The sequence below is a fragment of the Ovis canadensis genome, chromosome 5 (genome assembly GCF_042477335.2).
Source record: "Ovis canadensis isolate MfBH-ARS-UI-01 breed Bighorn chromosome 5, ARS-UI_OviCan_v2, whole genome shotgun sequence".
Classification (NCBI taxonomy): Eukaryota; Metazoa; Chordata; class Mammalia; order Artiodactyla; family Bovidae; genus Ovis; species Ovis canadensis.
In genome coordinates, this window is record NC_091249.1 from 50,419,393 (window position 1) to 50,444,430 (window position 25,038).

Sequence of the window (25,038 nt, forward strand, 5' to 3'; positions counted from 1 at the left end):
TGCTCACCATCACAGAAGGATCTCCCCAAAATACAATTTGTATCAAGTCATTCTGTTTGAGAAATCTATGTAGACACTCAAGTGTCTACAGCATAAAAACAACACGGCTTTCAAAGACCTCCTTAATCCAACCCCAGGTCACTAACGGCCACTACTGTGTGCCTTCCACTGTCATTAGGCTGCTGTCTTTACTCTTCCCCAGTCTCCTAGGCTCTCTGCCTCAGGGAGCACCCCACCACCTATCCATTCCCTTCAGCCTCTCACTGTCTTCCACATGTCTTGAATGCAGCCCACTCCACATAGGCTCACAGGTGTTTCCAAACAGAAAACACACAGCTACAGTCAGGAAATGTGGGTTCCAACCCTGGTTCTGACATGACCCAGGAGTGTGACTCTGGGTAGATTTTTGAGGTAACTAGTCCAGACTGCTATTTCTTCATCAGTAAAATGAGAAGCTGAATTAAACTATAAAAATTTTTTTGGTTTTAAAATTATTTAACTCCAACAATATTCACTGTCTTATTATTTTAATGCTTAATCATATATTATAGGTGTTATTTAATCTTCCTTACTAGATTATGAACCTCCCAAGGATAAAAATTATGTTTTCAATATATTTGCAAACTCAACAAGACACAGCATAGTGTTGATAAATAGATCCTTAATAAATACTTGTCACTAATTAACTCTTTCAGGGTAACTAATACCCTTTAAGTAATAAAACCTTAAAATAATTTCATAATTTTCAAAATCATGAAATCAGGGTATGAGAAGAAGTTTATATTTTTCCTTTACTTTTCTTCTGTTTTCTTCAATTAATTTAAGAAGCAAAAGATAAAACAGGATCTGAGAATTTATTTTTTAGGAAGCCCATAGTAATGTATTTGCTAATGCTTAATTATAACCAGTATTTCAGAAAATAGCTCTGTGGAAAGAGAGGTAAACTGTAGCCCAGCTTTTTTAGGAACTTCTATAGCAAAACACTGTTCATTTTATATTGGTTCCTTTCAATTATTCTGTTTCTGGGATTATAAAATTACACATATAAACATGGAGACAATATTACACTTTAAAACTTGGTTACTTTGTATCCCTTTAACATAGAGTATCTGAAATTCATATGTCTCTGGTCTAGGTGCATTATAGAATACCACGCAACTGAAGGATTAAGACATACAATATTGCGTTTTTGAACTCTTAGGAATGGGAGATATTTCTCTGAATACATTCTGGTGACTGCTTTCATCAATTAACTGTACCTGACCCCCTCTGAGAAAAAGCCAGGGCATCAAACTTTGTGTTAAAATCCTATTATCAAACCAGTTCTCCTTAAGGTTACTAGAAAAAGCAGAACCAACTACAAAAACTATAACTACAACTACTTATCTAGGCTAGAAAGCACACTTCCCTAGTGGCTCGGGTGGTAAAGAATCTGCCTGTAATGCTGGAGATCCAGGTTTGATCCTTGGGTTGTGAAAATCCCCTAGAGAAGGGAATAGCCATCCACTCCAGCATTTTTGCCTAGAGAATTCCACAGAGTGGCATGTTACAGTCCACGGGAGTCAGACACTACTGAGACACTTCCAGCACTTTTCAGCTAGAAAACTGCCATAGAGGCTGTATTTCCTGGTACCATAATTTCAAGTGCTTCTTAGGAATTAGAATGGTACAATATTTTCAGAGACAGGAACTCAAAAAAAAGGCACCGTTATCCATATTATGTTGTTCAGTTGTTCAGGCATATCTGACTGTTTGCAAGCGCATGGACTGCAGCACGCCAGGCTTCCCTGTCCTTCCCCATCTCCCGGAGCTTGCTCAAACTCATGTCCATCGAGTCAGTGACGCCATCCAACTATCTTATCCTCTGTAGTCCCCTTCTCCTCCTGCCCTTAATCTTTCCCAGCATCAGGGTCTTTTCTAATGAGTCAGTTCTTCCCATCAGCTGGCCAAAGTATTACAGCTTCAACTTCAGCATCAGTCCTTCCAGTGAATATTCAGGATTGATTTCCTTTAGAACTGACTGGTTTGATCTCCTTGCTGTCTGAGGGATTCTCAAGTGTCTTCTCCAGCACCACAGTTTGAAAGCATCAATTCTTCAGCACTCAGCCTTCTTTGCGGTCCAACTCTCATAACCATACATATACTGGAAAAACCACAGCTTTGACTACATGGACTTTGTGGGTAAAGTGACGTCCCTACTTTTTAATATGCTGTCTATGTTTGTCATAGCTTTACTTCTAAGGAGCAAACTTTACATGTTAATTTCAAAAGTCATAAATTTATATGCCAATTTAGGAAATCATTTAGGCTGCAAAGAGTCAGACATGACTGAGCAACTGAACTGAAATAGGAAATCATAAATATGCACTCATAAGTGAATAAATGTGCACATGCAAACATATTAACAAACATTTGGGGATATCTTCAGGTAGTGCAGCACAGAGTTCACTTATATTATAAGACTTTACTGTATTTTATTTTACTGTATTTACTGTATTTACTATATAACTTTACTGTATTTTATTTAATATGTGATACTTTTACAATAATTTTATAAGTAATTCAAACATTTGATATAACCACCTACTTTAGAAAAATATTTAAATACGTTTTCTTTATTTTCAATATTACTAAAAATGATAGAATCTTAGATGTGGAAGAGAACCTAGAGTCACAGCATCAGTCCTTCCAGTGAATATTTAGGATTGATTTCCTTTAGGATTGATTGGTTTGATCTCCTTGCCAACTCTTATCAGAAACTAAATTTACTGGCACCTTCATCTCGAACTTCCCAGTCTCCAGAACTACTAGAAATAAATATCTGTTGCTTTGGCCAGCTTTAGCAAACTAATATATATGTACATAAGACCTATAAGAATAGCTAATTAGTAATAAGAGGCACTTCATGGCAAATAGTGGAGAAGGCAATGGCAACCCACTCCAGTACTCTTGCCTGGGAAATCCCATGGATGGAGGAGCCTGGTAGGGTGCAGTCCATGGGGTCACACAGAGTCGGACATGACTGAGCAATTTCACTTTCACTTTTCACTTTCCACTTTCATGTACTGGAAAAGGAAATGGCAACCCACTCCAATATGTTTGCCTGGAGAATCCCAGGGATGGGGGAGCCTGGTGGGCTGCGATCTATGGGGTTGCACAGAGTCAGACGCGACTGATGCGACTTAGCAGCAGCAGCAGTTAACAGCATGGCAAATAGATGGGGAAACAGTGGAAACAGTGACAAACTTTATTTCCTTGGGCTCCAAAATCACTGCAGATGGTGACTGCAGCCATGAAATTAAAAGACACTCCTTGGAAGAAAAGTTATGACCAACCTAGATATCATATTCAAAAGCAGAGACATTACTTTGCCAACAAAGGTTCGTCTAGTCAAAGCTAGGCTTTTTCCAGTGGTCATGTATAGATGTGACAGTTGGACTATAAAGAAAGCTGAGTGGTGAAGAATTGATGCTTTTGAACTGTGGTGTTGGAGAAGACTTGAGAGTCTCTTGGACTGCAAGGAGATCCAAACAGTCAATCCTAAAGGAAATCAGTCCTGAATATTCACTGGAAGGACTGATGCTGATGCTGAAGCTCCAATACGTTGGCCATCTGACGCAAAGAACTGACTCATTTGAAAAGACCCTGATGCTGGGAAAGATTGAAGGTGGGAGGAGAAGGGGACAACAGAGGATGACATGGTTGGATGGCATCACCAACTTGATGGACATGAGTTTGAGTAAACTCCAGAGTTGGTGATGGACAGGAGGCCTGGCGTGCTGCAGTCCATGGGGTCACAAAGAGTCAGACATGACTGAGCGACTGAACTGAACTGAACATTTACCAAAACTATGATATGGTCAACTGTATTCCTAGTGAAGACTGTCCTTAGAGCCAAGCAACAAAACCGGGGAGCTTGATGAACAGGGTATTTTAATGGCCTGCAATGTCCTTCTCACCACAGGCAACTCCCCCAACAATGGAAGTAGATTATTCAGACTTTCCTGAGTTAAATTTCCTCTCCTCATGCACTGACAATTATAGTTCTTGTCTCAGAAATCTCTCCGAGCTTCAGCAGTACAAAGCCACTTCATCAGCTTCAAAGCAGTACATACTTCTTTAAATATGTTGATAAACTGAAGAAGTTAGAAGCTACAAACTACGATAAATATTGACTTTATCAGTGACTTTCCATATTTTAGCCATGATTCATTTTGTGTACACAGAAGATAACTCTCAGAGGGTAAAGTATTTTCTTTGTTTCCAAGTTTGTAGGGAGTGCTTCAGTCTAGCCTCCAACAACTTTAAAGATTTCAGCATTCAGACTGCAACTCTTGTTCATTCTAGTTTACAAGAGTATGTTATAACTTATTAAGTGGTTGTATAATATGTAAAATGTTGTATTTGATCTGTACAACATAACCCCTTCTAAGAATGTATATACTTTTCCCCCACAAAATTATAAAAGTGAGTTTCTTAGTAAGCAGTAAAGCCAAGAAAAACACTCATTTTTTTTTTACTACTTCATATATTATGAGTAAATAAATGAAGCATCCCAAAATTTCCTTGAAATAAAGATATCTGTGGTCATTTGTAAACAATGACAGTTAGCTTTTATAATCAAAGTTTTCTTTTCTTTTTTAAAATAAATTTATTAATTTTAATTGGAGGCTAATTATTTTACAATATTGTAACAATATTGTATTGGTTTTGCCATACATCAACATATAATCAAAGTTTTAAAAGCTAGACAGGTACTAGTTAACTTACTGTTTTCATTTCATTAGCAGTCATGACAAGAAGATTTTATAACATGGGTATACTCATTAGGACTTTTTCTAAATTAATGAAATTTCATCACAGATCTACCCAAAGCTTTGTACAAACCATATCTATTTCCCACACTTACTTGGAGACAAAGGGAAACTTAATTAGTAATTTAAAATACAGACTAACCCACAGCTTGTTTCTATTAGTGAGAGAAAATAGAGTAATCTCAATCAGCCCTTGTGTAGCTATAAACCCATAACTTTAGTGGGAGGAGTCATTTACTCACATACAAGACATAACCAAAAACTTAAATTTCATTCAAACAGAAACTGGGTGGTTTTTTTTCTTTGTACATCATTTAGTTTCTGAATTAAAATAAATACATCATTTAATCTATCTTAGAAAACACAGAAAGTATTCTATACCACGACCCCCGCCTCCCTGCAAAAATGGTTTTAAAAGTAAAATAGCACTATTTGGTGAAAGTAATCTCTAGTTCAAGAATGTAATGTCACAAAATAACCCAACCATAAACTACAGATTATTCACAAAATAATTAAGACCTTCTCCTCACATTGGTTCAAGGGTTTTTTGTTTAGTGTGTGTGTGTTTATTTATTATAAGATGGTTTCAAGAAGAAAAAAACAACATTTAAAAAATAAAACTTAGGAAGATACTGTAAAAAGATCTAAGCAGACCGCTAGATAAGACATTCTAACAGATATGTTCCATCTTTTGACATTAAAAGCATTTGTATATATCTTAATTGCTGTATTATTTCAAAATTTCTCACTGAAGTAAATAATTCTTTCCCTTTAACTGATTCTTTAAGTAAAAAGATTCTTCTTTTCTTATCTTAACCTCTGAAGAAGTGGTAAGGGTCCCATTGTGGCAGAGATTTCTAGGAATTAAGGGAGGAGTATAAGTTGGCCAGAGTGGAACATGACTGAGTGACTAAGCAGGAAACACAGGTTTGATCCCTGAGTCGGGAAGAGCCCCTGGAGTAGGAACTGGCAACCCACTCCAGTATCCTGCCTGGAAAATTCCATGGACAGAGGAGCCTGGCAGGCTACAGTCCATGGGGTCTTAAAGAGTTGGATGCAATTTAGCAATTCAGCAACAACATGAGCAGCCAAATTGCTATCAATGCCTGGCCCCCTCACTCCAAGAACGGTTGCTCAATTTTTGTCACACACACACACACACGCACACACACACAGAAGGGGCGCGAGGCAGGGGAAGATGAGTGACTATGGAGGCAAGGTGCTGCATCTAAAACAGATGCTCCAGCTTAGATCCTACAAGGTGTCCTCCATGCGATAATGAAACACCGATTCGGACACGCACTAGCATCTCTTCCAAAAGACGCACGCTTCTTAAGTCTCAGGGAGATTTGATGACAGCGTACAGACTGTCCTTTCAGATATCAAGGTGCACATTTTTGCTGCTCATTATACTGCTGTGATATCCATACTTTAAAGTCTAACCAAAATCAGTTCTAAATTACCCAACTTCAATTATGGAGAATGATGAACATACATAATCCATCCAGCTGGGCTTGGGCATGGTTACTCTCCACCTCCAACAAATACATTATTTCTTAGAGCAAAGAAATTTACCAAAAAAAAGCTACTAGGTTAGATCACAGCCTATATGGATATCTAATTATAGAGACAATGGCTACCAAAGCTCAACTAAAATTGTAAACATACACACTATATGAAAGATACATATATATCTTACATACAAGATACAGTTGACACTGTATCTACTGTATATACATTTATATCTATATGTATGTCACTAAATGAGAACTGCTTTGCATATGTTTGGTCCAGGTAAATTATTTTACACAGAAATTTCCAGGTGTTTAAAGCAATTTGAAAAGGTTCTCTAAAATAATCAAAAACCACAATTGCTCATAAACCTGAAAAAGAGTATCTAGGTCATCTATTTCAACTGTCTACACCAAGAAACATTTTTTTGACTGATTTTATCCAACTGCCATGGGATCAACTGTTGTCACTGTAACTCAGTACAAACAGGGACTTCAGTCGTTAGATATACTCTGCTTCAGAATTACAAGGTCATTAATGTGACCCTGGGGAAATCATACCTTTTTTTTTTTTATCAGACTCTGAATTTATAAAATAAGGATTAAAATGTTCCATAGAAGACAAAGAGAAAATAAAACAGTTAAAATTCACTGGGTCCTCATAAAGTTGTCTTTGTCATAATAACAGCAACAAAAATGAAAGACAATGATATCGGCTAACTTAAGATTCGGTTCTGATTATCACTTTCTAACCATGACTAACTATGCTAGTCACTTAACCACCTTTCAGCTTTCTCTCATCTATTAATCTTTTATTTTTTTTTTACTTTTATTTTTTTAAAAAAATTTTTAAATTTTAATATCTTTAATTCTTACATGCGTTCCCAAACATGAACCCCCCTCCCACCTCCCTCCCCATAACATCTCTCTGGGTCATCCCCATGCACCAGCCCCAAGCATGCTGCATCCTGCATCAGACATAGAATGGCGATTCAATTCTTACATGATAGTATACATGTTAGAATGTCATTCTCCCAAATCATCCCACCCTCTCCCTCTCCCTCTGAGTCCAAAAGTCCGTTATACACATCTGTGTCTCTTTCCCTGTCTTGCATACAGGGTCATCATTGCCATCTTTCTAAATTCCATATATATGTGTTAGTATACTGTATTGGTGTTTTTCTTTCTGGCTTACTTCACTCTGTATAATCGGCTCCAGTTTCATCCATCTCATCAGAACTGATTCAAATGAATTCTTTTTTACGGCTGAGTAATACTCCATTGTGTATATGTACCACAGCTTTCTTATCCATTCATCTGCTGATGGACATCTAGGTTGTTTCCATGTCCTGGCTATTATAAACAGTGCTGCGATGAACATTGGGGTACATGTGTCTCTTTCAATTCTGGTTTCCTCGGTGTGTATGCCCAGCAGTGGGATTGCTGGGTCATAAGGTAGTTCTATTTGCAATTTTTTAAGGAATCTCCACACTGTTCTCCATAGTGGCTGTACTAGTTTGCATTCCCACCAACAGTGTAGGAGGGTTCCCTTTTCTCCACACCCTCTCCAGCATTTATTGCGTGTAGACTTTTGGATCGCAGCCATTCTGACTGGTGTGAAGTGGTACCTCACTGTGGTTTTGATTTGCATTTCTCTAATAATGAGTGATGTTGAGCATCTTTTCATGTGTTTGTTAGCCATCCGTATGTCTTCTTTGGAGAAATGTCTATTTAGTTCTTTGGCCCATTTTTTGATTGGGTCATTTATTTTTCTGGAATTGAGCTGCAGAAGTTGCTTGTATATTTTTGAGATTAGTTGTTTGTCAGGTGCTTCATTTGCTATTATTTTCTCCCATTCAGAAGGCTGTCTTTTCACCTTGCTTATATTTTCCTTTGTTGTGCAGAAGCTTTTAATCTTAATAAAGTATTAACATTCATAATACATACATAGTTAGAAACATCAGTGGTATAATGTGTGAAAACACTTTAAAACAAAAAAGAAAGGTTCGATGCATGATACAGGATGCTCCGGGCGGGTGCACTGGGATGACCCAGAGGGATGGTATGGGGAGGGAGGTGGGAGTGGGGTTCAGGATGGGGAACACGTGTGTACCCGTGGAGGATTCATGTTGATGTATGGCAAAACCAATACAATATTGTAAAGTAATTAGCCTCCAATTAAAATAAATAAATTTATATTTTCAAAAAAAACAGAATCACAGATATAGGAAACAAACTTCTGGTTACCAAAGGGGAGAGGGAAGGAGGGGAAGGACAAATTAGGAGTATGGGACTAACAGATACAAACTACCATATATAAAATAGATAAACAACAAGGATATACAGCATAGCATGGGGAATTGATTATATCCAATATCTTGTAATAACCTGTAATGGAATATAATCCACAAAAGTACTGAATCACAGTGCAAAAAATAAATAAATAACACAAAAAAGAACACATATGTGAATTACTATCATTTATTGTTATAAGTATAATAATGAGATTGGAAGTTTTTTTAATACTTTACTAAAATGTGTAATATAAATGGGGCTTCCCATGTGGCACTAATGGTAAAGAATACACCTGCCAATGCAGGAGATATAAGAGAGGTGGGTTTGATCCCTGCGTCAGGCAGATCCCCTGGAGTAGGAAACGCCACCCCACTTCAGCATCCTTGCCTGGAAAACTCCTTGGGCAGAGGAGCCTGGCAGGCTACACAGTCCATGGGGTCACAAAGAGTTGGACACGATTGAGCAACTGAGTACAGTAATATAAACAATGGATTCTTCACCACAGTATTTTGACCACTGCCTGATTCACTTTACTACAACAACAAAATTTTAAATCTTTCAACTTTTCTCAAAATTGGATTTATTTTTCTTTATGACTCAAACATTTCTTAACTCCAGTATTCAACATTTTAAAATCAATACATATGTATTAAATTCCAAATATGTACAAGGTACCATCTCATAATCATTTACTAAGAGGCTCATCAAGTGGAATGCCAAGGCTTTTTCCTTTCTTCATTTTTTCCTCTTGGATTTACATTCAATTTAAGTGGTAACTTTACCTGAGATTCCCTCTACCCCAACCACTTAAGAAAGAAGAAACTAAATTTATTCAGCTCCTATTATACACTTGGCACTACATTTACATCTATATTATCTTAGACAATCCTTACAACAACCAAAGGAGACAGGTACTCACATTCCATTTTAGAAATTTTAAAAAAAAGATAACCACCATAGCAGAGAACAAACTTAAACCACGTTTGCTGAATGCAAAGCCTACGATCTTTCTATTAAGTTAGCACTTTCCAGACTTTCAGATTTCATAAACCAGAACAACACACACACACACACACACACACACACACACACACATAAACACACACCACTGGTGGTCCTCATGTGGTTAGCAACATTTTCCTTCTAAGAATTTATATGTATTTTAAGTCCTACTATCTACCATCAGCATTACTGTATAAGAGAGAAGGATATTAACATTTAACAAAAAGGAAAAGAAAGACAATCTCAGAAGAAGCAAGCCTTCTGAAGAAAGAATAGTTGACAATCTTACAGATATTTTTACCACAGAACAGGCCCTCCGACTGGCAAGAGAGAGTAAATGCACTGAAGCGAGCTGCTTCCCCCAGGAGTGAAACGGACCCTAAACCAGTGCCCTACTCACTTTCCTGAACTTCAGCACAAAGTGAAAAGAACGCATGTTTCCTAGACTAAAGCCATGGGCTTTCACAAAGTTCTTATGCTTCAAGACTCTGAGGACAAAGACAATTTTAGAGGCTTAAAAGTACGTTAAAGAAGCTCCGATATCAAGAGATCAACATCTGCAGTATTATTATGTATTTTCACAGAGAACAGTCCTTCTTACAGGTTTTTTCCTTCAAACAAAATCTTTATATCTGAAGCAATCGAAAGAGTGGTTAAAGAATGCAGATCTATTACCTCACACTGACTAAGAGACTCATCCATCTTCAGGTGCTTTCCTGTCTTTCCAGCCTTATCTATCACACTTAATTAAAGAGTGCAAGGACCTTGTCTTTCTCATGTTTTGAGCCAGGATCTGATATTAGGATGCTAAGTTACCATTTGAGGGTCAGTATACAATGAATTGACTAGCTCAATGCCAGAAAAAGTATGAAATATAAATAAGTGAATTTAAACTAAATTTTCATTTTTAAAAAATTCATAGTTTGTCCTTCAACAGTAACCAAGGGAAAAATCAAAATAAATCTGAGACACATATAACCTAAGTACTATAATCTCTTCCATACTCTATTTCTTTTTTATTTTAATTGGAGGCTAATTACTTTACAATATTGTGGTGGTTTCTGCCATACATTCACATGAGTCAGCCATGGGTGTGCATGTGTTCCCCATCCTGACCCTCCCATCCCCTTCTGATCCCCACCTCCCTCCCCTTCTGATCCCTCAGGGCCATCCCAGTGCACCAGCCCTGAGCACCCTGCCCCCATCTCTTCCATCCTCTATTCCTAATTCATCTATTCACGAGGCAGAGGACAGGATCAAGAGTCTAAGGAGGGAAGCAGACAGACAGAGGAAGACAACTTGCTATCTGCTGTCCAATGGCACTTGGAACTGACATATAATTCATTACCATTTAAGAGCAAAGTTGGACCATAAAGAAAGCTGAGAGCCAAAGAATTGATGCTTTTGAACTGTGGTGTTGGAGAAGACTCTTGAGAGTCCTTTGGACTGCAAGGGGATCCAACCAGTCCATCCCAGAGGAAATCAGTCCTGAGTATTCAGTGAAAGCTGATGCTGAAGTTAAAGTTCCAATACGATGGCTACCTGATACGAACAACTGATGGAAAAGACCCTGATGCTGGGAAAGGTTGAAGGCAGGAGGAGAAGGAGATGACAGAGGATGAGATGGTTGGATGATGTCACCGAGTGGAAGGACATGAATTTGAGTAAGCTCCAAGAGTTGGTGATGGCCAAGGAAGCCTGGTGGGCTGCAGTCCACGGGGTCGCAAAGAGTTGGACACAACTGAGCGACTGAACTGAATTGAATCTATCAGACATCACATTAGGTACTTTACAGCCTCCAATCCCTGCTCCATCATTATTCCATCCTGAATTGTCCTAAAAGTCTTAAGAAAGGAGCATACTCACTAGACACCTGAAAATTCTAAATGATCACCTGGCAATAAAGTTCAAAGTTTTATGAAATAATATTTTTATGCCAACAATATTAGGCAAATCCTCTCTTTTAGGGATTAAAGAGCATCCTGATTGCTTTACTACATTTTATATGGTGCAATTGGGTTAGGCATCTACATTTCTGCCTACAGTAAACATCTACATTTCTCAAATTTTATACATATATATAATATCCTGATCTTGTCAGTGATTCCCTTTAAGGTCATAATACAATGGTATTGAAATAATCTACTCATACAGAAAATGAAATGCTTTCTAACTGGTTGGGTTTTTTGTTTAAGCTACAAGGGAGGTAAATCTTTGTGGGTAACAGATATAGGTTTTCATCTTACTGAATTTAGTCACTATATATAGTCTTCCCCTGACTCAGACTATCCATTTCTTTTTTCACTCACATTTTAAGGCCTAATTCAAATATATACTCCACAGCAAACACGTCCCTATGAATCTATATAAAATCAGTACCACACATGGTATGTCAGACTGCACTATGAATAAACCTCCCTAATTCAACACTTATTTGTAAGTTTCTAGTATGTCAGGTACCATTTTAGGTGTTTAACATATTTTCCAATTAAGTGTATTGTTTCCAAGCCTTTATTATACCCAAAAGAAAAACCTGAATATACATTTCTATCCACTCAGCACCTATCACAGAGCTTGGTACATCAAGCTTTTTGAATAAACATTCATACTTTATTAAGAATGTACATTTTAGGAAAATTACTCAGTCATTAAAAAAAAGAATGAAATACTACCACTTGCAGCAGTCTGGATAGACCTAGAGGATATTATGCTCAGTAAAAGAAGTTGCGAAGAGTTGGACATGAGGAGGCTGAACAACAACAAGAAAAATGAGCCAGACAGAGAAAAACAAATACTGTGTAGTATCACTTATACATGGAATCTAAAAAATAAACAAATGAATGTATACGCAAAACGCAAACCGACTCACAGATACAGAAAACAAACGTGGTTACCAAAGGGGAGGGAAAAATGAGGAGGGACAAATAGGTGTTTGGGGATTAACTGATACAAACTACTTTATGTAAAGCAGATAAGCAACAAGGATATACTGTATACACAGGGAATTATACCCACTGTCTTATAATAACCTAAAATGGAATACAGTCTGCAAAAATATTGAATGACTATGTTATCACCTGCAACTAATACTGTAAATCAACTATACTTCAGTTAAAAAAAAGACTACACATTCTGTTAACAGAAATATACAATTGCATTTGTCTAAAATATAAGGGCTATAATTTGATCAGAATCTTCAAGTTTTATTATTCTAATGCAAAATTTGGTTCTTGATTTTCTTCAAAAATGAAATTTATATAAATATTTGCTTAGCTTAAACATGTTTTCTACATGTCATATCCTCATTGCTGACCTTTTTCCCATTTTATATAGAAAGTCGACTGCTGAAATAATTTTGCCTCTAAATCAGAGAGGGTTATACACATTAAACGCTTTGTTAAATTGGAGCCAGACCTGTGTTCAAATCTCAGCTTTGCTGACTCAGTAGCCATATGATCCTGCTCAGTTTCTTCATTTATAGAATGGAGATAATATATATTTCACAGAGTTACTGGCAAGAGTAAATCAGATGAAATGTTTTAAGCAAGGGCACATACTTAACATTCAGGAAATAGGCAGCTGCTGTTCCTATCATATAGATTTGTCCCTAACTCAGCAATGACTACAGTCTTACTTTAAACCAGTGGTACTCAAACAGATGTGTCTAACAAAGAACACAAAAAATACTTGTACAACTTATAAAAATATAGCCTATATCCCATACCTCATTCTGAGATTTATTGTTTGTAGAAGGAGAGAGGAGTAAGGCACAGGCACACAGAGTTAGAAAACGACCTTCCAATGACTTTGAAAACACTATTTTAAATATTAAATTTATTAAACCTTTCATGAGTCCATCCGCAACTCCATTTATTAATAGCCAAAATCTTGGATTTGTTAACATGCAAAATTTGAATTTTCTATTTACCATTAGACATATTTTGTTCAATAAAATAGTTGTTTATACAACAAGCTCTCTTAATAGTAACTGCTTAATTAAAATAACTGTATTGCTTTTAAATCCATACATAAGATTAACTGAAGGTCTACTGTGTGGCTGACATTGTTTTAGGCATGTCCCTGCTCTCATGGAGTTTACTTTCTAAGACAGGGGAACAGAAAATAATCGTAGTAATAAATAGTTATATTAGGAGATGACAGTAATGTAAAGAAAAATAGAGTGAGTTAAGGGGGATAAAGAGTGACAGGAGAGATGCTGCAATTATTTGTAAAGTGTTTGGGGAAGGCTTCTCTCTAGAAAGATATCTGAGCAGAGACCAAACAGAGGGGAAATAGCAATCCATGTAGCTAACAAAGGAAGAAGCAGTCTAGAAGAGGAAATAGAAAGTGCAAAGGCCATGAAGTGTACCAGGAAAAACAAGGCAACTTCTGTGGATAGAGCAGAGGGAACGGACAGGAAAGGTATCAGATGAAGTCAATTAAACAGGCAGCATGGGGTCACGAGGGCCTTCCCTGTGGCTCAGCAGTAAAGAATCAGCGTGCAATGCGGGAGACCTGGGTTCAATCCCTGGGTTGGAAAGATCCCCTGGAGGAAGGCATGGCAACCCACTCCAGTTCTCTTGCCTGGAGAATCCCCATGGACAGAAGAGCCTGTCCTCTGTGGGCTACAGTCCATAGGGTTGCAAAGAGTTGGACACAACTGAAGCGAGTTAGCACACATGGGGTTATATCTGATAGGATCTTACAGGCTATGCTAAGGCCTTTCGGTCTTTAAGTTACAAGGGAAGCCCGTAGAGTATACTAAGCAGAGATATATCATAATCTGAACTACATTTAAAAATTCTGACTGCCACTTGAAAAATAAGCTACACAGAACAAGGGTAGAAGTGAGGAAGCTAGAGGCACAAAAGACAGACTCACGTCAAACGTAAATGATTAGCCACAGGAGAAATAAAATTTCCCGGACTTAATTAATGAACATAGTGACCTAGACCCTCTATTCCCAGAGACAAGATTGCAAAAGACGTTAGCACCTGTTACATGTCAAACACAACAAAACTGTTTGCCAACAAATCAGTCAGGCCTCAGGACAAACAAAAAAAAAAATCACTGTTTGCAAGGCAAATGATACTTCACTTACAAAAGGTCTTTCCGTAATGTACATTAACCCTTAAAACTTTATATGTGCACCCCCAATTCTCCCAGATTCATGAATGTCAAAACTCCAAAGACACAGGAATACAAACATTCTACTTCCAGGAATGGGAGACTCAAGAAAAACCCTCCCACTAAGGATTAACTAAGAAAATTTACCAAAAGATAATTAAAAGCAAAAATTTAAAAACATTTACTTGAAGGCACTGGCGGGCTAACAGCAAAGTAATGATTTACAGTCGAGGATCCAGGAGCAGCCTAGAAATAAACTCAGCCTTTGGAGGCACTCAAATGGCCAATAAAAGGGGAAAAAAGGAAAACCATCTGATTAGAAATTCAAGTACAGAAATATTAAGACCACAATAAAATGCCGCTGGACAATCACCAAAATAGCTAAAAGTAACAAAGATGCACTACTAAGTTCTGATGACCATGGAGAACACAACTTTTACACACTGCTGGTGTGAGTATAAACTGTACAACTACTTTAAAATTAAACATGTATATGCTTTGGAAGATTGCAAAGATGACTCCAATTCTCCACCCTTTCCTACAGACATTATTGCTAAAATGTGACTCTACAGCATCTCCCATCAATAATTAGAATCTATTTCCCTACTCCCTAGATTTGGCCTGTACGTGTGACTTACTTTGGCCAATAGAGTATGTTGAGAATAACAGCGTGCTGGTTCAGCCCCAAGGTGTCAAGAAGCCTTGTGCTGTTTCATGTTCCCTGTGAATCAAGCAAACAAGCCCAGGCTAACCTGCCAAATGGTGGAAGACATGAAGCACGGTCACCTGAGTCAGCACAGTGCCTAAAGCCATCGTAAACTAGCCTGCTGCCGGCAAAATGCTGACACATGAGCAAGCCCAGCTTCAAACTACCTTGCCGACACACAGACCCATGAACAATAAGTGGGTACCGTTTCAAACCACTGTTTTGGAGTGGTTCCTTCTGTAGCAATAGCTAACTGATGGTACCAGAAAGAGGTACAGCCATAATTTTAAACATAAAGTATATAACACTGTTTTTGAAATCAAACAGTGGCCTAAGGCTTAAAAAATGGTGAGCAAACTCTTAGCAAAAGCTGAAAAAGGTTAAGAAAATTTTCACTGGAGGCTGAAAAAATGGAAACTTTTGCTATGTCGTAACAAAATAAATGGAAAAACTGTGTTGCCTATAGTACTCCAAAGATGAAAAAGTTACTTAATAAACATTTAGATTTGTCTCAGATCTCCAAGCAAATGTTAAAAGTCAGCTGGTTGTTCCCAGCTGTGTATGATAAGGTAACAGAACAAAAAAGAGATGAGCTAAAGAAAAATGTGATCAATTCACAAGCAAAATTTAGAAGGAATAAAGAGGGGCCAAGACTTGTTGGGTTTAAAAATAACAACTGCTTCTTACCTCCAGTCTCTCAGGTGCCAAAACATTCTCCAAACTTATAGTCTGGGACTGCAGGCCAAATCAAAATGTAAAAACCCCTTGTAAATGTCTCTAAGAGAATAATGAAGGGGCCTACAAGACCCTCTCAGCTAAATAAAAAGCCTTCTATAGTCTGAAGGAGTTGTCTCACAGTCTGACACACCCAAAATACGTCTAGAGAAAGAAATGTTGTCTCAAAACAATTTTAAGTGTGACTTTGGCATTTATCATAACACCCAGCAATTCCACTCCCAGGCAGACACCAACAGAAACAGATGCTCCTATGCAACAAAAGGCGTGTATCAGGATGTTGATAGCAGCAGTACTCATAATAGCTAAAAACTGGCAACAACCCAAATGCCTATCAACAATGTAATGAATATGAAATTTTTTAATTGTAATGAATAAATAAAATGTGATCTGTTCATATAATAATATGCTATATGGCAATGAAAATGAACAAACTGTATACAAAGCAATAAAAATAAACATCAAAAACATAATTTTGAAGCAAGCAACACAAGAAAATAATGTAACACCTTTTAAATAATGTCAAAAACAAAACAGTCAATAAAAACAAACAACATTATAGAAGGTACACTACATAAGAGGGAAAAAGAAGAGGAAACTATATAGGAGAGGCCAAGAAAACTGGAAAGCTGGCAATAAGTTATATCTGGAATAGAGCTGGATGGTAGTTACACAGATGTCAGCTTTGCGATTAACTGTAAATTTGTGTTTTATGAGCTCTTCTGTACATACATAATTCAGCATGCATAAAAGACGTGCATCAGTGAGGCCACAGGACAGACTGTAACAGCCAAAGAACCAGGAACATGTCCAGGGTCGAAGGCACGTTAGACAGAACTATTCTGTTCAAATGACATGCTCTGCAGAGATTTTATTTAATTCATGTAATCAAAGCAACACTGATTCATTCTGCCAGCCTGTTTGAGACTGAAGGTGCAAAGAGGATTCCCTGTGTTTGCTTAACGATTCAGTAAAATCTAGCAGGCACTATAATATGAGATGGACTGTCACTGTCTCTCGTCAGGAGCACCGTTCACTTTCTTTTTTTTTTTTTTTTAGTTTTTTATTTTTTAAATTTTAAAATCTTTAATTCTTACATGCGTTCCCAAACATGCACCCCCCTCCCACCTCCCTCCCCAACCATTCACTTTCAGCAATAGTTTTTTTTTTTAAGATGTGTGTTCAACAGTGATTCAAAAACTCCTGCTAGGATGCAGCATGCTTGGGGCTGGTGCATGGGGATGACCCAGAAAGTTGTTATGGGGAGGGAGGTGGGAGGGGGGTTCATGTTTGGGAATGCATGTAAGAATTAAAGATTTTAAAATTTAAAAAATAAAAAACTAAAATTAAAAAAATAAATAAATAAATAAAATTAAATAAAATAGCCCTTTGACTCACAAAAAAAAAAAAAAAAAAAAAACTCCTGCTAAATACTATTCCTCCATCATTTATCTACTTCTTCAGAAGTTCCTTGTGAAATCTTACTGTGATGAGAACTGCCTCCTAGGCCCACTGGAGCTGAAAGCAAAAGTCCTAGACTTTTTCAGCCAGGGAAAGCCCAGAAATGAGAGAAGCCACAGAGACTGAGAGAACCTTTCCTCAAGGTTTCAGTAGGTTCCACAGCTGACAATCAGCCTGACTTTGGTGAGAAGAGATATGTGTAATACAAAATAATAATAAGCTACACTTAGAACCTTCTCTTAAAGAAAAAGGCACCATTGTTTAAAAAAAGCTGAAAAATCATACATCAGAACTTGTATTTGTTCAGTTCACATTCTACAGTTTTTGAAATCTGTAACACGAAGTATAAAAGAGAGTTACAGATTGACTCAGTTAAGAGAATCTACTCATTAAACAAGAAAAAATCAGGTTGAGCTCAGTTCAGTTCGGTCACTCAGTCATGTCTGACTCTGTCACCCCAGGATTGCAGCACGCCAGGCCTCCCTGTCCATCACCAACTCCCAGAGCTGCTCAAACTCAAGTCCATCAAGTCAGTGATGCCATCCAACCATCTCATCCTCTGTCATCCCCTTCTCCTCCTGCCTTCAATCTTCCCAGCATCCGGGTCTTTCCCAATGAGCCAGTTCTTCGCATCAGGTGGCCAAAGTATTGGAGCTTCAGCATCAGTCCTTCCAATGAATATTCAGGATTGATTTCCTTTAAGACTGACTGGTTTGATCTCCCTGCAGTCCAAGGGACTCTCAAGAGTCTTCTCCAACACCACAGTTCAAAAGTATCAATTCTTCAGTGCTCAGCTTTCTCTATGGTCCACCTCTCACATCTATACATGATTACTGGAAAAACCATAGCTTTGACTAATTTCAGCTTGAATTATCGGATAGTAACTTTAATTAAATTTAATTTTTAATTTTTTAATTAAAGAATGTACCAGTTAGCTGATGTCAGTATTGGATATACTATAAGACTATTATAAATAAAACTTTAGATTTTCCTATAAATCTTTCGTTGTGAAATGGGCTACAGGGTTGGTAGCATTATATTTTGAAAGACCATTACAAATCAAATAAAATGCAATTTTAAAATGCAAGCTAAAATGCTGAGCTCTGTGGTAGATTTAATCCCCCAAATAGAAACACAGTATCTTTTACCCGACAAGCCCCTTTTTCAATATGACCTCAACACTTCACTTGTACAGAAGTGTGGTCAGTACCCTTCCCTGCTGAACCTGGCAGACCTTGTAACTGCTTCAACCAATAGAGAACAGAAATTATGCTTATGTGACTCCTGTGTCAAGGTCATAAAAATGCCATGCACTTCTACCTTCAGATGCTTGCTCTTGAACTGAGGTGGAGACTGAGTTAAAGCCTTAAGGGTACTGAGTACAGTGTTAGTGGGAACCTCAAAGGCCAAGAAGGCTTCCCTCGTGGCCAGGGGTAAAACACCCACCTGCCAACACAGGAGACCCAGGTTCGATGCCTGGGTCAGGAAGATTCCCTGGAGAGGAAAATGGCAGCCCACTCCAGAATTCTTGCCTGGAGAATCCCATGGACACAGGAGCCTGGCGGGCTACAGTCAATGGGGTTGTAAGAGAGTCAGACGCTATTGAGCAACTAAACGACGACAAAAAAGGCCCAGAAGGGGTTGTTGGTGAGGGTTTAAAAGTATAAAATGTGATTGGAAGCTGCAAGAAAGAGGTTCCTTGTTTCGTTTTGGAGAGAAGTTTAGAAATACTGTTGTTCGAAAATGGGAAATGTTCCTAATTAACTCAGTGACTGAAAGTGCCACTGGGCTTCTCGTTGCATATGACACATGAGAGGAAAGAGATGAACTAAAGAATGAACTTTTAGGGCTCCCCTGGTGGTCTAGTGGCTAAGACTCTGTCTGCCAATGCAGGGGACATGGGTTCGATCCCTGGTCTGGGAAGATCCCACATGCTTAGGAGCAAATAAGCCTGTGTGCTGCGACTGCTGTAAGCCCATGTGCCTAGAGCCTGTGCTCCACAACAAGAGAAGCCACCGCAATGAGTAGCCACACACCACAACTGGAGAGTAGCCCCAGCTCGCCACAACTAGAGCAAGCCCTTGCACAGCAATGAAGACCCAGCACAGCCAAAAATAAATAAATCTTTAAAAAAAAAAAAAAAAAGAATGAACTATTAGCTCCAAAAGAGTGAGGACTTGTTGGGTTAAACAATAAAGCTATGCCAAGTTACAAGCGCCTCCAGGTGACAAAACTATTCTCAAATAATGAAATGGCTTTCAGGTAAAGATCAAATCCAGAGTAGGGCTGTATGCTATGTTAAGACTTCTGAAACAGCTAGAACAGAGCCTCACAGAAATGTTCAGACTGACAAAAGACCATATAAAGTATATTTGTTTTTCTTTTTTGCTATATAACTAATTACCACGAACTGAGCAGCTTAAAACAAGATGCAATTACTAGTTCATTACAGGTTGGTAGTTGAGAGAGGCTTGGCTGGCCTCCCACTGGGTATAATCAGGTGTCAGGCAGGCAGGGCTTTTACCTGGAGGCTCCAGGAAAGAATGTGCTTCCATGCTCATTCAGGTTGATGGTGGAACCTAGCTCTTGTAGCTAATGGTCTGTGTTCCCTGTTTCTTCGCTGTCAAACAGAAAACACTCTCTTCTCCTAGGGGCTGCCCTCATTCTTTCTCACCAGTGTCTCCATCCTCAAACCAGCAACACACAGAGTGCTTCATACACCTCAGATCTTTCTGATTTCTCTTCGGCTACCAGCCATAGGAAGTTTTCTGCTTTTAAAGTGAACAGCTGATTGGGCCCGGCCCACTCAAAAAAATCTCCATAGCTTAAATCAACTGACTTGGGACTTTAAACTTCTGCAAAAGACAATTATTTGTTTTAACAAATATATTAGTATAGTGAAAGGCCTATAACATATTTAAGAAAAATGTATGATAATAAAAGCAAAAGGTTAGGGGTTGAGGAAAATGGGTATATTGTGAAGTTCTTATCAGTGCCCGGAACTTGAGGCTAAGAGAAAAATGTGTCCCCTATTCCCACGCTTTAGTGTATATTTTAAGGGTTAGTATTTCCACAGAACATTATTGAGAAATTGAAATCTACATTTCAAGTTTAAATATTTTCTTTATACCAACCATAGAACATTACGATTTTACTCTCCTGGTTTTATGGAAGCAAATTCACCAATAATATTTTTTAAATCTACTTCTTTGCTTATGTTATTTTCAATTGAGGGAAATGCCATGTTAAACAGTTTCTCTTGACTAAGTGACAATCATAAGTAATTTTAAATTAATTGCAGTTTACTGAAACCTCTTTCACAGAACACTGCTGTGACTGGTATTGTCTCTCAAGGTCACTAATGTAACTGGGTAAAACTGCACAAGCAAATTTCAAACCAATTTTAGAAGAGCCAAACGTCATGCTGACTTCACATGATAATTACTGATATTGCATGCTGCTAAAACTATTTCAGATGAAATTCTTACAGGACTTAAATAATCTAAATTTTTTAGAAGCAAGCCAGTGGCTGTTTTTTGTAAATAAAAGTAGTCACAGAAAATAACTTTTCTCTGGTTAAAAATACAAAACTGGAAGATACTTTCACTTAATTTTTTTGTATCTTCATTATAGATGTAACATTAGGCTGACTATAACCTTCAAATTTCTATTTTATACACACTTTCCCATAATAATTTACACTCTTACCTGGTGATCTGTACGTTCTGAACTTTTTTATTTTAAAAATTGAACAGGTAAAGTCACAACTCTTATGAAAGTTCTACATTCATCAAACATTCAAACTTATATTCTCCCACTTATAAGCAAAGGGGCAGGCTTTCTATTAAGTATGCAGCTTTATTTTTAGTCAGATTGTTTTACTGTATAGCTTTATTAACCTTTTTCACTTGGTTCAAACTGCCAGCGAAAGGTCACCAGCACCAAAGAACAAAATTCAGTAAGGTCTTCTAATAGATCTAATCTTCCCTTAAACATTTTCTCCCTAAATTTATCCAAAAGATAAAAAGAATATTAAAAAAAAAAAGGATAAGAAGGAATTATATTTTTTTATGCTTTCTACTTTCACAACTAGTTCCACTTTTGGCAAAACTTAACAATAAAAAGGCCTTATAAACAGCTTATAAAGGCCTTATAAAGAGCTAGGCATTTTGATTCTCCTGCCCTAAACTGGAAAGATCTCTTTAAGAAATGAAGATCTCAATGTGCTGTACTGTAACAGATGCTTTTACACTTCCTACCATATTTAAGGGGTTCCCAGGTGGTGCAGTGGTAAAGAATCTGCCTGCCAAAGCCGGAGACAAAGGAGAGGCAGATTCGATCCCTGGGTTGGGAGGATCTCTTGGAGGAGAAAATGGCTACCCATTCCAGCATGCTTGCCTGGGAAATCCCATGGAGGGGGAGCCTGGCTAGCTACAGTCCACGGGGTGGCAAAGGAGCACACAACTGAGCACACACACACTGTATTTAATTCCAGAAAACCCTTGGGCGGTTGCTATTATTGTCCAAACTTTCAGACCAGAACTTAAGTTTCAATCAGGTAAGTAACCCACCCAAGATTCTTCAACAAGTCCCCAAAAGGTAAAGAGTGTGATTCCAAAGTCTGTGATCTTTTTACTACATGTCAATGCCAACTCCAAAGTCCTCCACCTTATTCTCTATTATCTATCAAATGTAATAGTTAGTTTTTAGCTGGATGGTAGAAATCACTGGGATCCAGAAGAATGTCTTGTCCCAGGACACACACTGATTTAATAAGGTGTGTATTTAGTAACAAAGACTAAACCTCCCTACAACAATATTAACAAGGGGACAAAATTAAAATTAAAATCTTCAGTCAGATCGTTTAAAATATAACAAATTAAATACCACAGTTGTTCTGAAATCTTTTGGTCCTTAAGTTAGGAGGATAATTGATTTTCTAATTATGATACTAATGAATGCGACATGTTTTAATGACCTAAAATGAAAAATTAATAGGTGATTAATACTATGAATATAAATAAAGGCAAACCCCTACTGTACAAAGCAGTATAAGTAGAGCCTACAAGAACAGAAGCCATGGGAGACAGTCATGCCTGAATCTAAATCCAATTAAAATCACTTGGCTTGCAGCAACAGAACCCTACTCAATACAAGTTGAAGGAAAACAGGGACTCATACTGGAATTCTTCAAATTAGCACCAGCTAGGTCAATATACTCACATGCCTCCCAGTCAATTTTAAAGTTAGTACCTATCATCTATACTATCTTATCCCTTCCATTTTTCATTTAGACACACTGAATATTTGTTAACCTACAAGATTTTTATAAGACTATACTTACTTGACAAATACAGAATGTCAGTGAATTTATGTTTAAGAAACTTTTCTCTCTTCTAATAGGCTCTAATCCTATAAATCAGTAAGAGATTGGTAACAGGTAGGTGACCTTCTTATTAAAGAAGTAGTACTTTTAAATTCTAAGACAAGAGAACCTAAAGAATCTGAACGCGTAAGTCAGTAAAACATAAAAGGGACTAAGCACACACGAGTCATCAGTTAATACAACACAATGACATATTTATGTGAATTTAACCACAATTCACTTATATAACTTCAACTATACACTCTGCAAACAGAGACAGAATACTAATTTAAAAATGCAAGCAATTAGGTCCTCCATTCCTTGAATGTGGGTAAGTCCTGGAGTCAGTGTGAGTGTGAGATGGAAAATGTAACCTTCTGTTTCCTCAGTCAATGCTAGCTGACGTCTCATGTGTGCTAAAGTGATTCTAGGGCTAAAAGACAAATATGCACTCCAAATCTAAATGACCAACTAAAGAAACAGCAAACAGTTCCAACAAACTTCTTAAGAACAATAATATGACTGAAACTGACTTACTAAGAAATGTTATGTTGAGAGCCCATGTGGTACTTTCCTAAGGAATTTCCTCTCCCTCCTCAAATTAGAGTCTTATCTCTATGAGATCATCACCTTCTACACTGACCTCAGAGACTGTAAAATCCATCTCTCCATAAGACTCTGTATATGTAAAAGAAAAAAAATAAAAGAAGAAGAAACCATCTATCACTCTTTTTAACATTAATATGCAAAAAAGAAAAATAAGTTTTATAGGAAAACCTGATAGAAATGAGGATGTGGGTTAATAAAGGCACTCTTTGAATGTAAAGACTTGGGCCAATCTGAATTACGAATTGCTTAACGTAACTTAAATTAATTATAAACTATCTGAAAGAATTTTTATGTCACAGAGTTTCAATAATTAGCTAAAACTACTTGTAAACCAAACTTCCCCAAAAAGAAAATTGGAGGTGAAAAGCATTCTCAAGTAAACAGGTCAAGTTTGTCCTCCATCAACTGACACAACTGATTGGTAAACACAATTTGGTCAGGAAATGTTTATACTTTTATGCAAGTGGCTACCATTAAGACGCTAAGTGTAAGGTTCAAGCTCTAAATTCAACATCTCATCAGCAATTAAATAGGACAGAATTACATACTAAAAAAAGATAAACTATTCTATAATTTCTACTGCTTCACATTTCTGAAATAGTTTCCTAAGGCCTAACTCACATTCTGACACTGACAAAAAATGATGATGTTTATACTTCTTTGTTGTTATTGTTCAGTCACTAGGTCATGTCCAAGTCCTTGTGATACCAGGCTCCTCTGTCCTCCATTATCTCCCAGAGTTGGCTCCAATTCCTGTCCATTGGGTCAGTGAGACTTACTAACCATCTCATCCTCTGTTGTCCCCTTCTCTTTTTGCCTTCAATCTTTCTCGGCATCAGGGTCTTTTCCAATGAGTTGGTCCTATACATCAGGTGGCCAAATTATTGGAGCTTCGGTACAGTCCTTCCAATGAATATTCAAGGTTAATTTCCTTTAGGATTGACTCATTTGATCTCCTTGCAGTCCAAGGGATTCTCAAGAGTCTTCTCCACCACAATTCAAAAACATCAAATCTTCAGCAGTCAGCCTTCTTTACAGTCCAACTCTCACATCCATGCATGACTACTGGAAAAAAACACAGCTTTGACTATATGCACCTTTGCCAGCAAAGTGATGTCTCTGTTTTTTATACACTGTCTAGGTTTGTCATAGCTTTCCTACCAAGGAGTATGTACCTTTTAATTTCATGGCTGCAGTCACCATCTGCAGTGATTTTAGAGCCTAAGAAAATAAACTGTCACTGCTTCCACTTTTTCCCCTTCTATTTGCCATGAAGTGACAGGACCAGATGCCATGATCTTAGTTTTTTGAAGGCTAAGTTTCAAACCAGCTTTTTCACCCTCCTCTTTTATCCTCATCAAGAGGCTCTTTGATCCTCTTCACTTTCTGCCATTATAGTGGTATTATCTGCAC

General features: G+C 37.6%; 1 protein-coding gene across 3 annotated transcripts in view; it reads right to left on the minus strand.

The window, feature by feature from the left end:
• COMMD10 (COMM domain containing 10) overlaps positions 1-25,038 on the minus strand; it is a 183,511-nt gene that overhangs the window by 108,741 nt on the left and 49,732 nt on the right. Inside the window, exon 6 of one of the 3 annotated variants that reach the window (XM_069591722.1) lies at positions 21,184-24,690. The exons of the other annotated variants lie outside the window; for them this stretch is intronic. Coding sequence (XP_069447823.1) covers positions 24,688-24,690 — 3 coding nt within the window. The 3' untranslated portion in view covers positions 21,184-24,687. Of the gene's footprint in view, positions 1-21,183; positions 24,691-25,038 lie in introns of those variants that run through there. 3 annotated transcript variants of the gene reach the window in all.